The 15,164-nt window shown below is 41.9% G+C and overlaps 1 protein-coding gene across 1 annotated transcript; it reads right to left on the bottom strand.

The window, feature by feature from the left end:
* Window positions 1-4,936: 4,936 nt before the first annotated feature.
* Window positions 4,937-14,885, bottom strand: LOC106091337 (uncharacterized). The gene is made up of 3 exons (XM_013257825.2): window positions 14,643-14,885; window positions 14,283-14,585; window positions 4,937-5,317 (listed from the first exon to the last, which is right to left on the bottom strand). Exons 1-3 carry the CDS (start codon window positions 14,815-14,817, stop codon window positions 5,112-5,114), a joined length of 684 nt encoding a protein of 227 aa, XP_013113279.1. The 5' UTR covers window positions 14,818-14,885; the 3' UTR covers window positions 4,937-5,111.
* Between the last annotated feature and the right edge of the window lie 279 nt (window positions 14,886-15,164).

Below are 15,164 nucleotides of genomic sequence, written 5' to 3'. Positions count from 1 at the left end.
TGTCCTAAGTCCAAAGCAGCATCTGTTTGCCAGTATTATTCTTCGCTGTATCTCAAAACAGGTGTCATTTGTTTCGGGTACGGCGTTACTTAGGTAGATAAAGTTGCCGAGTATCTCAAAATTGTGGTTCCCAACTTTCTCCATTATCTTTATTTGCTCGTTTCGGAAGTTGAAACCATCCATTTCGTCTCATCTCCATTTACTGCCACACCCATTTTCACTGACTCTCTTTCGATTCTTTCAAAGGCTGCAGTGACCGGTGACCGACCTATAATGCCGATGTCGTCGGTAGAGGCGAGTATCATGTGTTCTCTTGTGATTAGTGTGCCATATCTATTCACATCTGCATCTCGTATAATATTCTCCAACAGGATATTAAAGAGATCACACGATAGGCTGTCGCCTTGTCTGAAACCTCCTTTGGTATTAAATGATTCGGAGAGATTCTTTTCTATTCTTATTGAGGAATGCGTATCAGCAAGTGTCATCCTGCAGAGTCTTATTAATTTTGCAGGTATACCAAACTCAGACAGGGCTTGAAATACCTTTGAACGTAAAGGAGTATCGAAGGCGGCTTTGTAGTTAACAAAGAGATGGTAGGTGTTGATTTGTCCTTCTCGGGTATTTTCCTGGATTTGGCGCAGTGTGAATATATGGTCCAGGGTGAATTTACCAGGTCTAAAGCCGCATCGATAGGGACCAATTATCTCATTGACTTTAGGTTTTAATCTCTCACACAGTACGCTCGAGAGTATCTTGTATGCGATGGGGAGGAGACTTATTCCTCTGTAGTTGGCACATTCCGTCTTGTCTCCTTTCTTGTGTACGGGACATAGAATGCGAGATCCAATCATCGGGTATGCGTTCTTCTAGCCAGATTGCGCAGATAAGCTGATGCATACGCCTTATCAGCATGTCGCCTGCGGTCCTAAATAGTTCAGCGGGTAACCCGTCGGCTCCTGCAGCCTTGTTGTTCTTTAGTCGGGTCACAGCTTCTTGGACGTCATTCTGACTAGGAGGTTAACATTCTATACCTTCCTCAGGGATTGGTTCTGCGGTATCCTCTTCGCCGCCAACATCGGGCACTGGCAATTGGGTAAAATGTTCTTTCCATATCCTCAGCATGCTATCTATGTCAGTTACCAGATTTCCTTCTTTGTCTCTGTAGGAGGATGTGCCTGCACCAAAGCCATCGGTTTGATATTTAATTCTTTGGTAGAATTTCCGGACTTCATTCTGACTCCTGTACATCTCAATTCGCTCACACTCACGTCCTTCCATTTCCTTTTTCTTTCTGCGGAATAGACGTTTCTCCTCTCTCCTTTTCTTCTGATGCCTCTCCTTCATCAGGCACGTTGCTACTGATTGCAGGATGTCTCTACATGCCGCATTCTTGGCTTCAGTAGCATCTCGACGCTCTTGGTCGTACCAAGGGTTTCTTGGAGGAGGCTTCCGGTACCCAAGTACGGATTTCGCGGCATTTTCCATGGAATGGACAATAGTTTACCACTGTACCATTATATCAGCAAAGTAATGTTTCAAATCTATATTTGCTCCACGGATCGATTGTACATCTAAAACGCTGGTTGAATACCTTCCATCTATCGCAATGTGATCAATTTTGGTTTATCGGGTGAGAACCTTGTGGCTTTCTGAATATTTTTATGTTGAAATCTGGTGCTACTAGCTTCCATGTTTTCTGCCGCGGCGAAATCTATCAGCCTCAACCCATTATAGGGCTTTATCTCGTGGAGGCTTAACTTTGCGATTGCTGGACCAAAAATGTCTTCCTTCCCTATTTTCGCATTAAAATCTCCCAGAACTGTTTTAATATCATGGGCGGGGCAGCGGTCATATTCTCTCTCTAGGCGCTCGTAGAAAATATCCTTGGTCTGGTCTTCCTTGTCTTGCGCCGGGGGCATGGGCATAAATAAGGCTGATGTAGAAGAATTTGGCTTTTATGCGGATTGTGGCTGGCCTCTCATCCATTGGAGTAAAGCTGTAGACAAGGTGTTTCAGTCTCCGACTAACCACAAATCCACAGCCAATTTCATGCCTCGTGTTATGGCAGCTATAGTATAGTTGGTCACCATTTGGTGTTGTAGCGACGCCTTTCCCAGTCCATCGCATTTCCTGTAAGGAGGTTATATCTGCCTTGTACTTCTCTAATACATCAGCCAGCGCGTATACTGCACCTTCTCTATAGAGAATTCCAGGTGCAGATCCGCAAGCGCCCAAACAGCTAACTTTTTCACATCTGCTTTTAAGTCTCCAGACCATAGAAGATTTGGGTTAGTATCTTACAAAAAACAAGTAAAAAGGCATTAAGTTCGGCCGAGCCGAACTTTGGATACCCACCACCTCGGGTATATATGTAACCCCATTTCGTTACAATCCGGTGAAGAATGCAAACCTTATGTTCCATAGCAGCTATATCGAAATATGTTCCGATTTGGACCAAATAGTAATGAGTACAAGTCATTCTTCAATTGTGGATAACAAAATATTGATCTTTTGAGCAGCTATATCTATCTTTTATGTGGCGAAGACTTTAAATCGAAATATAGGTCTATATGGCAGCTCTAACCAAATCTTGACCGTTTTGGGCGAAGTAACAGAAAAATGTCGAAGAGCCTAGCACAACTTACTGTCCCAAATTTCGGCGAAATCCGACAATAAATGCGTCTTTTATTGTCCCAAAACCCTAAATCTAGAGATCGGTGTATATGGCAGCTATATCAAAATCTGGACCGATCTGAGCCAAATTGACGAAGGATTTCGAAGGGCCTAACACAACTCACTGTCCTAAATTTCAGCAAAATTGGATAAAAAATGTGGCTTTTAAGAGCCTAAGACCCTAAATCGGCGGATCAGTCTATTTGGCAGCTATATCCAAATCTGGACCGATGTGAGCCAAAATGAAGAAGGATGTTGAAGGTCCTAACTCAACTCACTATCCCAAATTTCGGCGCCATCGGACATTAAATTCGCGTTTTATGGGCTCAAAACCTTAAATCGAGAGATCGGTCTATATGGCAGCTATATCTAAATCTGGACCGATCTGTTCCATATAGAAGTATGTTGAGGGGCTTAACTTTACTCGCTGTCCCAAATTTCGGCGGAATCGGACAATAAATGCGCCTTTTATGGGCCCAAAACCTTAAATCGAGAGATCGGTTTATATGACAGCTATATCCAAATCTGGACCGATCTGGGCCAACTGGACGAAGGATGTCGAAGGTCCCAACACAACTCACTGTCCCAAATTTCAGTAAAGTCGTATAATAAATGTGGCTATTATGGGCCTAAGACTCTAAATCGGCGGATCGGTCTATATGACAGCTATATCCAAATCTTGACCGATCTGGCCCAAATTGAAAAAGAATGTCGAAGGGCCTAACACAACTTACGGTCCCGAATTTCTGCAAATTCGGTTTATAAATGTGGCTTTTACGCTCCCACGACCCTAAATCGGTGGATCGGTCTATACGGCAGCTATATCCAAATCTGGACCGATCTGAGCCAAATTGACGAAGGATTTCGAAGGGCCTAACACAACTCACTGTCCTAAATTTCAGCAAAATTGGATAAAAAATGTGGCTTTTAAGAGCCTAAGACCCTAAATCGGCGGATCAGTCTATTTGGCAGCTATATCGAAATCTGGACCGATGTGACCCAAATTGAGGAAGGATGTCGAAGTGCCTAACACAACTCACTGTCCCAAATTTCAGCAAAATCGCATAATGAATGTGGCTTTTATTGGCCTAGGACCCGAAATCGGCGGATCGGTCTATATGGCAGCTATATCCAAATCTGGACCGATCTGACCCAAATTGAGGAAGGATGTCGAAGTGCCTAACACAACTCACTGTCCCAAATTTCTGCAAAATCGCATAATAAATGTAGCTTTTATTGGCCTTAGACCCTGAATCGGCGGATCGGTCTAAATGGGGGCTATATGAAGATATAGTCCGATATAGCCCATCTTCGAACTTAATCTGCTTATGAAAAAAAAAGAATCTGTGCGAAATTTCAGCTCAATATCTCTGTTTTTAAAGACTTTAGCGCGATTTCAACAGAGAGACGGACAGACGCACGGACATGGCTAGATCGTCTTAGATTTTTACGCTGATCAAGAATACATATACTTTATAGGGTCGGAAATGGATATTTCATTGTGTTGGAAACGGAATGAAAAAATTAATTTACCCCCCTTCCTTCGGTGGTGGGTGTAAAAATAGAGATGTCAACCATATAAACCAATCTCCCGTTTTGACTTTGAGCCGATTTGATTTGGCTGAGATTTGGAGTCCACCGTAGCGCAGAGGTTAGCATGTCCGCCTATGACGCTGAACGCCTGGGTTCGAATCCTGGCGAGATCATCAGAAAAAATTTTCAGCGGTGGTTTTCCCCTCCTAATGCTGGCAACATTTGTGAGGTACTATGCCATGTAAAACTTCTCTCCAAAGAGGTGTCGCACTGTGGCACGCCGTTCGGACTCGGCTATAAAAAGGAGGCCCCTTATCGTTGAGCTTAAACTTGAATCGGACTGCACTCATTGATATGTGAGAAGTTTTCCCCTGTTCCTTAGTGGAATGTTCATGGAAAAAATTTTTAAATTTTTATTTTGCATTTTGGTCCATAACTTAAAAATAATCCCATATCAATCGATCTGCCAATGTCACTTCTTTAGCTCATGAATTTAGTGTGACTTTTATTTGGCCCGTGATTTTCTGTTTCAATTTTTGTTTTATATTTATTTCGGTGTACTACGGAAATTTCATTTCCATTTTCCAAATGACCTTTTTGGAAAAAATGAGCTTGAAATCAAATAGCAATGTTAACTTTATTGATAACTCTTTTTCCTGTTAATTCCTCTTATCTGCCCATAGTAGCTGCTTGTTTTTCCGCAGAATTAATTCATATGCCACATAAATACCATTTGTATTAATTCACATGATTTATTCGATTACCATTTGTTTCTCTTCCATAGAAAAATAATTGAACAAAACAATCATGTTAGCTCTGTTAATGACTTAATTATTATCGCATTGGTGGAAATCATATGCAAAATTACCATTCCAAATTCTTTTTTTGCTGATTGCCTTGCCTTACTGCAGCAAACATGATTTCATGCGCATTTTATGATAGACAGCTAGCGGTTTGCTCCGGCATCCTTTTGGGCCCAACAAATGCAGTGGTATATAATCGCGGCAATCGATGATGCCATCATTGTTACAATCCCTTTGGTAAAGCTGCATGTACTTTATGACCGTATATCGGGCACACTCTTCATTGTTGACACATCGTAGGTAATCTGCAAAAAAAAAAAACTTGAAAGTTAAGGCAACAAGAACAACAAAACAAAGAAAAATAACAAAGTCAATTATGTGGAAAACAGGCTTGAAATATTGTGAAGGAAAAAAAGTTGTAAAATTTGCATTGTAAATTTATGTCGTTAAATCCCCAGCAGGTGGTCGCCCCAATGCTGTGTGTTTAACTATAGGCTTGAGGTTTTGTTGTTGAAAATAAATAACGGAATATTCTCCAAGTTACTGTTGATAGTTTTATTTGATATATATTTGAGAGTTTAATATTTAAGTAGGACGAAAAACTATCAAATTTATTAGAAATGATATTTTATTTATACATATTGGGTTGCCTAAAAAGTAATTGCGGATTTTTTAAAAGAAAGTAAATGCACTTTTAATAAAACTTAGAATGAACTTTAATCAAATATACAATAGCCATTTTGTTCGATAACCTTTTGCCATCTTCCTGGCAAATTTAGTATTCCACGCTCATAGAACTTCTGGCCTTTATCTGCAAAAAACTGAACCAAGTGCGATTTTATAGCCTCATCGTTGTCGAAAGTTTTACCATTTAAGGAGCTCTGCAAAGATCGAAATAAATGGTAGTCTGATGGTGCAAGGTCAGGGCTATATGGTGGATGCATCAAAAGTTCCCAGCCAAGCTCACTCAGTTTTTGGCGAGTGACCAAAGATGTGTGCGGTCTAGCGTTGTCCTGGTGGAATATGACACCTTTACAATTGACCAATTCTGGTCGCTTCTCCTTGGTGGCTGTATTCAATTTGTCCAATTGTTGACAGTAAACATCCGAATTAATCGTTTGGTTCCTTGGAAGCAGCTCAAAATGTCCCGCCAAACAGACAGCATAACCTTCTTTTGGTGGATATCAGCCTTTGAAGTGGTTTGAGCTGGTTCACCATGCTTGGACCATGATCGTTTTCGACTAACGTTATTATAAACAATCCATTTTTCATTTCCAGTTATGATTCGTTTTAAAAACGGATCGAATTCATTGCGTTTAAGGTGCATATAGGTGCATAAGGTGCACAAGTGTTGATTCGGTTTGTTAAATGAATTTCTTTCAATACATGTGGTACCCAAATATCAAACTTTTTCACCAGTCCAAGACTTTTTATATGATAATGAACGGTTGATTTTGGTATATTTAACTTCTCTCCTATCTCATGCTCAGTTACATGACGATCCAATTCTATTAATGCTTAAAATTTGTCAACGCCGACTATATGAAAAATCAGCAATTACGTTTTGGGCAACCCGATAATTACTTTAATTGGCTATGACAGAACATTTGTTCCACTAGCCGAACGCGCGTTCCAAGCCCCTCGATCTTCTGTGCTCATTCTAAATTCTCTGATACCAAGTTTCGAGGTGTCTCCCACCACTTGATTTATCCATCGGGATTTTGATCGTCCCGGTTTGAGTGTACCACCATGTTTGCCTTCAAAAGTCTTCTTTGCTGGAGCTTCTTCATTCATTCTGACAACATAACCTATCCAACGCAGCCGTTGTATTTTGATACGTGTAACTATGCTATCATCGTCATACAGCTGTGGTTTCATACGACGCCTATATTCTCCATTAAAGCAAACAGGTACATATATGTTACGAAGAATATTTCTCTCAAATACTCCAAGCTCTGCCTCATCTGCTTTCACAAGTACCCATGCCTTAGAACCATGTAACAAGACGGTTAGTATCAGTGTCTTTTATAGTGTAATCTTCGACCATCGTGGTATGAACTACGAGGATACTTGTAAAAGAAGACGAGGTAGTACTTGGAGTGTTTGAGAGAAAGCAAAATGCAAATTTGCCCATGAACATTCCATTAAGGAATAGGGGCTTCTCACATATTAATGAGTGTTGTGCGATTCAAGTTCCAACTCAGGGACCTCCTTTTTATAGCCGAGTGCAAACGGCGTGCCCCAGTGCGACACCTCTTTGGGGAGAAATTTTTACATGGCAAAGTACCTCACAAATGTCGCCAGCATATGGAGGAAATATTTTTTCAGATGTTCTCGACGGGATTCGAGCTCGAGTGTTCAGTGTCATAGGCGAACATGCTAACCTCTGCACAACGGTGGCCTACTTTGCGCACCGAGGACGAAACCATCCGATGCACTGAATTTAATGCCATGTCTAATACCGCTGGACATCATGGCTAGACAAAATGTTGCGACCGCTGCTGTGAGGCTAAGGGAGCTTTTCCTCTGGTCATGCGGTGGCTATGGACACTGTGTTATCCTTGATACAATGCTCGATATCCCAAGCACACTGCCTGAGCCGCTTTTTGATAAAAAAGTGCTGTACCACAATATCCCTGGTAATAGAGCTTTCATAGGGATTCTATACGAATAGTTCCAAACTAGAGGACCAGCTAGGCTTTGCAGTGTACTCTGATGATCTTAAAGAAGTGGTGGAATGGCTTATATGTAATGTCATAACGACGATTGGCATAAATATTTTCTTAGACAGCCAGACAGTCATCAAAACCTTGGAGAATGTATTTCAGAATTCAAAAACTGGCCTCGGCTGTCGCAGATCTCACAACTAGATGGCTGAACCCTTCCAAATTCACCTGTTCTGGGTGCCAGACCCCATATATATCCCAGAGAGTTGCAGAGCGGATGAGCTTGCGAGACTAGGAACAACCTGACACATTCCAGGGATACTGGAATCTGTGGGAATGCCTGTAGCGACATGTAAGCTAAGTCTTCAGCATCAGGCCCGAAGGCAACGGGAGACAGATAATTACAAAGAGGGGTTGTGGGGATTATAAAATTTTACGGCCTGGTCTAGACTTGAAGAGGTCTACCGCTTTAATGTCGCTGGCTAGAACCGACGTCTCAGTCATTGTGTCCTTCATGACAGGTCACTGTCTGATCGGAAGACTTGCTTACAGACTGAAGTTTGCAAGTTAAGACATTTGCAGAAGCTGTGAGGACATCGCAGTAGAAGAGACTATAGAACACCTTCTTTGTGTGTGTGTCCCGCACTAGCAGTCAGAAGGAGTTTCACTTTAGGTTCTCATTTCTTTGAGAACTTGTCTGATTTTGCGAATTTGAACATTCGCAAGTTATTGGGCTTTTTAACGCGATCTGGATGGTTTAACGGTAGGATCTAGAAGGCATCTTCCTTCTCCTGTTCCTGTGATATCACAAGGGACGAAAACGTCTTAGTGAGTTTGATGGCAGACTGCCACTTTAACTTAACCTATCCTATGCGACAGCCCGAACAATTTTTCGAAATGACCAACTTTAGGGCAGGAGGTGCCTGGTCTTCCTAGGGCCTTGAAATTTTTCACATGATTTTGATAAAACCACAGTTCTAACCATTTTAAGGAGTTATCTCTATCCGTTCTCAGGCCACATTTTTTACTGTCGTTGTTGTTGTAGCTGTATGTTGTGTTCTATTTTTCGTCTGCTTGATTTTGTTGAATGGGGTGCGTCCAGAGGAATCTGGGTCCGAGACGAGTGGGTCTGGCTGGCAGGTGATGTGTGTTGTCGGGACATACATCCTGCACGTTGGCATCAATCCGTGCTCTGTAGTAATTGAGGCGGCTGCCTCTGCCGGATCGTTATTGAGCCAGAACTACTCTGGTTTGCCGAGGGAAGGTCAATTTATTCATGTGCAATGGGAGGCTGTCTTTCTCCAAGGTCCACATTCACCCGCTATTCATTCACAGCAAAAAGGATTTTTTATGTTCTCCCCAAGTGCTGCCGGCAAGTGACTTGAAGTCCTTGTTTCTACTTTTGACTTTATCGCAAATTGTTGTGGCATATGAGAAGAATTTGTAAGGGCTGTCAAATGTCACACCAAGTATTTGCAACACTTTATAGTCGGAATTGTCACTCCGTCGACCATCACTTTCAGCTCCCTACGCACCTCATACGTGTTTGTAGTGAACAACGTGCCTGAAGATTTTTGCAGCAAAATAAGAGGCAAATTCGTGGAGTTAGATGTCATCAATGGGTAGGGGCCTGATACCATGATCGTACAATCTCTATGCCGTTTGGATGGGGTGGAATGGAGGATAGGTAGAACTTAAACAGTACCGGAGATATCACCCCGCCTTGTGAAACTTCTCTGTTTCACTCTAGGGTGTTTCGATTTGTTATCCCTAAATTCCACAAATGAATGTCGATCACACAGATAATTCGCGACTCAGCGTTTCAGGTCTGGCTGGAGGGACGTATTAGCGATGCCCTCAAAAAGTTTGGCATAACTAAACATGTCAAATGCCTTCGATAGGTCCAGTGACACGTGGACCTTCCTATCACATGGCCTGGTCTGATTGAAGCCACGTCAAATTTGTGCGGTGATGGCATGCAGAGCAGTTGTTGCTATGCAGTCTTCGGAATCCATGTTGATGCTCGGCGATGAAAATTTTCCAAGGAGGCTCGGGAGTAGTAATGCCTTAAGCTTCTTTGCTACTGGTGAGAGAAGGGAGATCGGTCTGTACGACTCCCCCTTACTCGGATCCTTTCCAGACTTCAGTACCGGGATCACTCTGCCCATCTACCAGACTATAAGAGTGTCCAAAGACATGTTGAGGACAGTCGTACGATATTCGACTGCAGGTTGATCCAGATTCTTTAACATCAGTGTAGAGATGGCGTCGGGGCCCAACGCTTTGGATGATTTGGCGCCACGGATGATATTTGTAACTTCGCCCATTGTAAATTGTGATGGCTGTCCATCGGCTCGGAGATCAGGGATACGACGAATGGCTCTCCTCCTTGCCCTGCCACTCTCACGATGAACAATAAATTGACGTTTGAACAACCTTGCGCACCTCTTCGGATCAGTCATGGTTACGTCGTCAAATGTGACTGAGGTCCTGTAGTCCCGTCTACCGGGGTTCGGGAGTGACTTATCAGTAGACCAAAACTTGCCTAAACCGGTACCTATTGCTCCAAGTTTACCAACCACAAATTCCGCATATATACGTTGACTACCCAGTTTCAGCTCTCTGATCCGTGCAACCTATCATCGTCTGCCAGTACCACTGCGATTCTATCTAACTGTGCATACGTCCGCATATCCTTTCTTTGCCGTTTGTCCATCGGTCGTTTTTATACCCACCACCGAAGGATGGGGGTATATTCATTTTGTCATTCCGTTTGCAACACATCGAAATATCCATTTCCGACCCTATAAAGTATATATATTCTTGATCAGCGTAAAAATCTAAGACGATCTAGCCATGTCCGTCCGTCTGTCCGTCTGTCCGTCTGTCCGTCTGTCTGTTGAAATCACGCTACAGTCTTTAAAAATAGAGATATTGAGCTGAATTTTTGCACAGATTCTTTTTTTGTCCATAAGCAGGTTAAGTTCGAAGATGGGCTGTATCGGACTATATCTTGATATAGCCCCCATATAGACCGATCCGCCGATTTAGGGTCTTAGGCCCATAAAAGCCACATTTATTATCCGATTTTGTTGAAATTTGGGACAGTGAGTTGTGTTAGGCCCTTCGACATCCTTTGTCAATTTGGCTCAGATCGGTCCAGATTTGGATATAGCTGCCATATAGACCGATCCTCCGATTTAGGGTCTAAGGCCCATAAAAGCCACATTTATGGTCCGATTTCGCTGAAATTCGGGACAGTGAGTTGTGTTAGGCCCTTCGACATCCTTTGTCAATTTGGCTCAGATCGGTCCAGATTTGGATATAGCTGCCATATAGACCGATCCTCCGATTTAGGGTCTAAGGCCCATAAAAGCCACATTTATGGTCCGATTTCGCTGAAATTTGGGACAGTGAGTTGCGTTGAGCCCTTCGATATCGTTCGTCAATTTGGCTCAGATCGGTGCAAATTTGGATATAGCTGCCATATAGACCGATCCTCCGATTTATGGTCTTAGGCCCATAAAAGCCACATTTATTATCCGATTTTGCTGAAATTTGGGACAGTGAGTTGCGTTGAGCCCTTCGACATTCTTCGTCAATTTGGCCCAGATCGGTCTAAATTTGGATATAGCTGCCATATAGACCGATCCTCCGATTTATGGTCTTACGCCCATAAGAGCCACATTTATTATCCGATTTTGCTGAAATTTGGGACAGTGAGTTGCGTTAAGCCCTTCGACATACTTCGTCAATTTGGTCCAGATCGGTCCAAATTTGGATATATCTGCCATATAGACCGATACTCCGATTTAAGGTCTTAGGCCCATAAAAGCCACATTTATTATCCGATTTTGCTGAAATTAGGGACAGTGAGTTGCGTTGAGCCCTTCGATATCCTTCGTCAATTTGGCCCAGATCGGTCCAAATTTGGATATAGCTGCCATATAGACCGATCCTCCGATTTGTGGTCTTTGGCCCATAAAAGCCACATTTATTATCCGATTTTGCTGAAATTTGGGACAGTGATTTGCCTTAGGCCCTTCGATATCTTTCTTCTATTTGGCCCTGATCGGTTCAGATTTGGATATAGCTGCCATATAGACCGATCTCTCGATTTAAAGTTTTGGGCTCATAAAAAGCGCATTTATTGTCCGATGTCGCCGAAATTTGGGACAATGACTTGTGTTGGGCCTTTCGATATTTGTCTTCAATTTGGCTCAGATCGGTCCAGATTTGGATATAGCTGCCATATAGACCGATCTCTCGGTTGATCAATGACTTGTACTTATAAGCATTTGGTCTAAATCGGATGATATCTATAGAGCTGCTATGGGGCTTAAGGTATGCATTTTTCACTCGATTTTGACGAAATGTGGTTCACATATATACCCGAGGTGGTGGGTATCCAAAGTTCGGCCCGGCCGAACTTAACGCCTTCTTACTTGTTTTTTTGTAATCTAGGTGGAAATCGCTTTTGTAACCGAAGCAAAGGGATTGGGTAACAAAAGCGATCTCCAGGTTGTTTGTAAAAAAGACGACATATGACCAAAAGGCACAGAAAGGCTTTGCGGACATACAGACATGTCTTAGCCGAATCAGGAAGAATTTCTGAGTCGAACTATACATTTTGTTGCAGCCACAGTAGTGGTGCAGTTTACAGTTTGTGTTTTTTAGACGCCTTATAAATGTGTACATAGTTTATCATATTCCCCCTAGGACTAAAAAAACTCAACAGGATTCCTTAGATAGGGGACACTTCGTCCTGAATGCGGATATCGAATTCGAGCCATTGTATCCTATGACGCCGCACGCGTTCGAATACTGGCGAGAACATCGGACAAAGCGGTGGTTATTCCCTCATAATGTTGGCGACATTTGAGAGGTATAATGCCATGCATGGTCATTTAAAAAATTTTCCCAAAGAGGTGTCGCACTGCGGGACGCCGTTCGGAGTCGGCTATAAAAAAGGTCCCTATGACTGAGTTTAAACTTTAATCGGAAAGCACTCATTGATGTGTGAGAAGATTGTCCATGCGTGGTTCCTGGTGTTTTTAAAAATTAGGGTATTGAGAAGTGCCTTTTAGGGGAAGGATGACACCTCAGGCATTTCGGTTCAAATATGGATATCAAATTGGTGTTGCACTTCCAAACCCCTTTAATTTGAGTCCCATATTACCATGGGCAGTAAATATGGACCGTTGGAAAGGTGTTTTTGCGGCTGGGTACTTGGAAACAAATTTAAATTCGTTTTCTGGTCTCCAATACCTTTCATTTGATACCCATATTGTCCTTATCAGCCCACTTTTCATTTTGATTGCTGCTTTTTGGGTAACGATGGAGGGTCCGCCCCCTTCCGTTATCAATAAATTTTAAAGCTTCTTATTACCTTCTTCCTGACCATATTCGTAATCTACTCGCGAATACCATTCATTTGAGTCCACTATTGTCATGATCGTCAAATAAACCCATTTTATGGGATTTTGGGGCTGGGGCGGCCCCCCTGGTACTTGGATCCAACTTTTATTATGAAATTCGTATTCCACTCTTGAATACCTTTCATTTAAATCCCATATTTATCCGATCGGTTCACTTTTATTTTTGGGTAGCACTCTTGTGGCAAGGGGGAGGGTCCGTCCCCCTCCTGATATCAAAGACATATAAAGTCTATGTTTCTTTCCAGACCAACGTACACAATCTGTGAAAATTTCAAGGTAATCGGTTCAGCCATTTTTGAGTCTATACGGAACAAACATACAAACCGACAAACAAACAAACCCAGCGGGCCCCCCAACCCCAAAACTCCTCTAAACAGATATTTTCGAAGTTCATGTCAATATGGGACTCAAATGAAAAGTATTAGGCAGTAGATTACAAATATGGCATAAAACATTAGGTCCAAGTAATGGGAGATCGTCCACCCCAAAATGGGACTCAAATGAAAGGTACTTGAGAGTAGAAAACAAATTTGATATCCAATTTTGGAGCCAAGTGTTTTGGGATACGCTCTAAAGCACCCCTGAACTGAACTTCATTTTTGTTGGGAATAAAGAACGAAATTGATATCTATTTTCTATTGCAAAGTGCGAAACGGATCATATTTACAGGCCATGGCAATATGGGGCTCAAATTAAAGGGATTTGAAAGTGTAGTACGAATTTAATATCCATATGTGAGTGGAAATGTCTGAGGTGCTATCCCTCCCTAAAAATGCATTATCATAATTTTTAAAAACACCAGGAACCGAGCAGGTGCACGCTTCTCAAACATCAGTGAGTGCTTTCCGATTCAAGTTTAAATGAAAAGACACCTTTTTTATAACCGAGTCCGAGTGGCGTCCCGCAGTGCGACATCTCTTTGGGGAAAATTTTTTAAGTGACCATGCATGGCATTGTGCCTCGCAAATGTAGTCAACATTAAGAGGGGATAACCACCGCATTGTCCGATGTTCTCGCCCGGATTCGAACGAGTTCAGAGTCATAGGCTACAATGGCACGAATTCGATATCCACATTCAGGGCGAAGTGTCCCCACCCTAAAAATATATTAGAGAGTTAAAGAAGGCGCAGCCGAGCCTTTATCCTTGCTTAAAAATTATTGCTTACCTCCAACTTCTCCTTTTTCGTCTGCATATTTAGGAGAGTTTTCTTCATTTACGGTCAGTCTACCACCATCAATCCAATAAAATTTGGAAATTTCATAAATTCCACAGGTGTAATTCTTCATACACTTCACAGGTTGGCAGCCATTAATAGTTTGACAAAGACAATGCAAACAACCTTCGCTAGGGTCTAAACCAGGTTTTGGAACAGCTCTTGTTGTATTTTGTGAGGCTTCAGTTTTAGTCACCACCTTTTTAGATGGAGGATCAGGCAAAAACTCAATAAATCCATCCTCATATTTAGGTTCTGTAGTACAAAAGATTTTCTTACTTGTTCTCCAAATGATTTCTTATAGAAACTTACCAAAATATTTTATTATTTGAGGTTTAACTGTGGTTGTAGTCGTCGTGATTCTGATCTTAGGCACCTGGTGGGGCTGGTATTTTAAGTAGCGATACAAAACACTTGCAAAAATAACTAAGAAAACAGCAATTATGGTAACGCATATTTGCTTTTTCCTTTCGTTTGTGAGTGTCATTTGAGATTTTTTTTTTTTAAATAATTTAAAATTGCTTGCGCCAAATCTCAACACTGCTCTTCTCAATATGCCCATACAATGTCAACTACAATCGTGTAGTATATATTTTTACACATTTTATTGTAACCACAAAACATTGAGGTTGTTGGTGTGTTTAATTTAGAAAACCAAATTTTTTATATACGCAATGTAAATAAAATAAACCGCATTTTAAGTTGAAGTAAATGCTTAGGGGGGACCAACACCGTGAATTCTGCTACAAAAAATTAACAAAAATATGCATCGGTGAATCGACTAATGATTGGAGCTTCTAGGGACTCTAGAAGTTATGACGGCAAGGGGGCGAA

The sequence above is a fragment of the Stomoxys calcitrans genome, chromosome 1, assembly GCF_963082655.1.
Source record: "Stomoxys calcitrans chromosome 1, idStoCalc2.1, whole genome shotgun sequence".
In the NCBI taxonomy this organism is placed as follows: Eukaryota; Metazoa; Arthropoda; class Insecta; order Diptera; family Muscidae; genus Stomoxys; species Stomoxys calcitrans.
The sequence above is the reverse complement of the archived record's forward strand: the minus strand, read 5'-3'. Positions and strand labels throughout refer to the sequence as shown.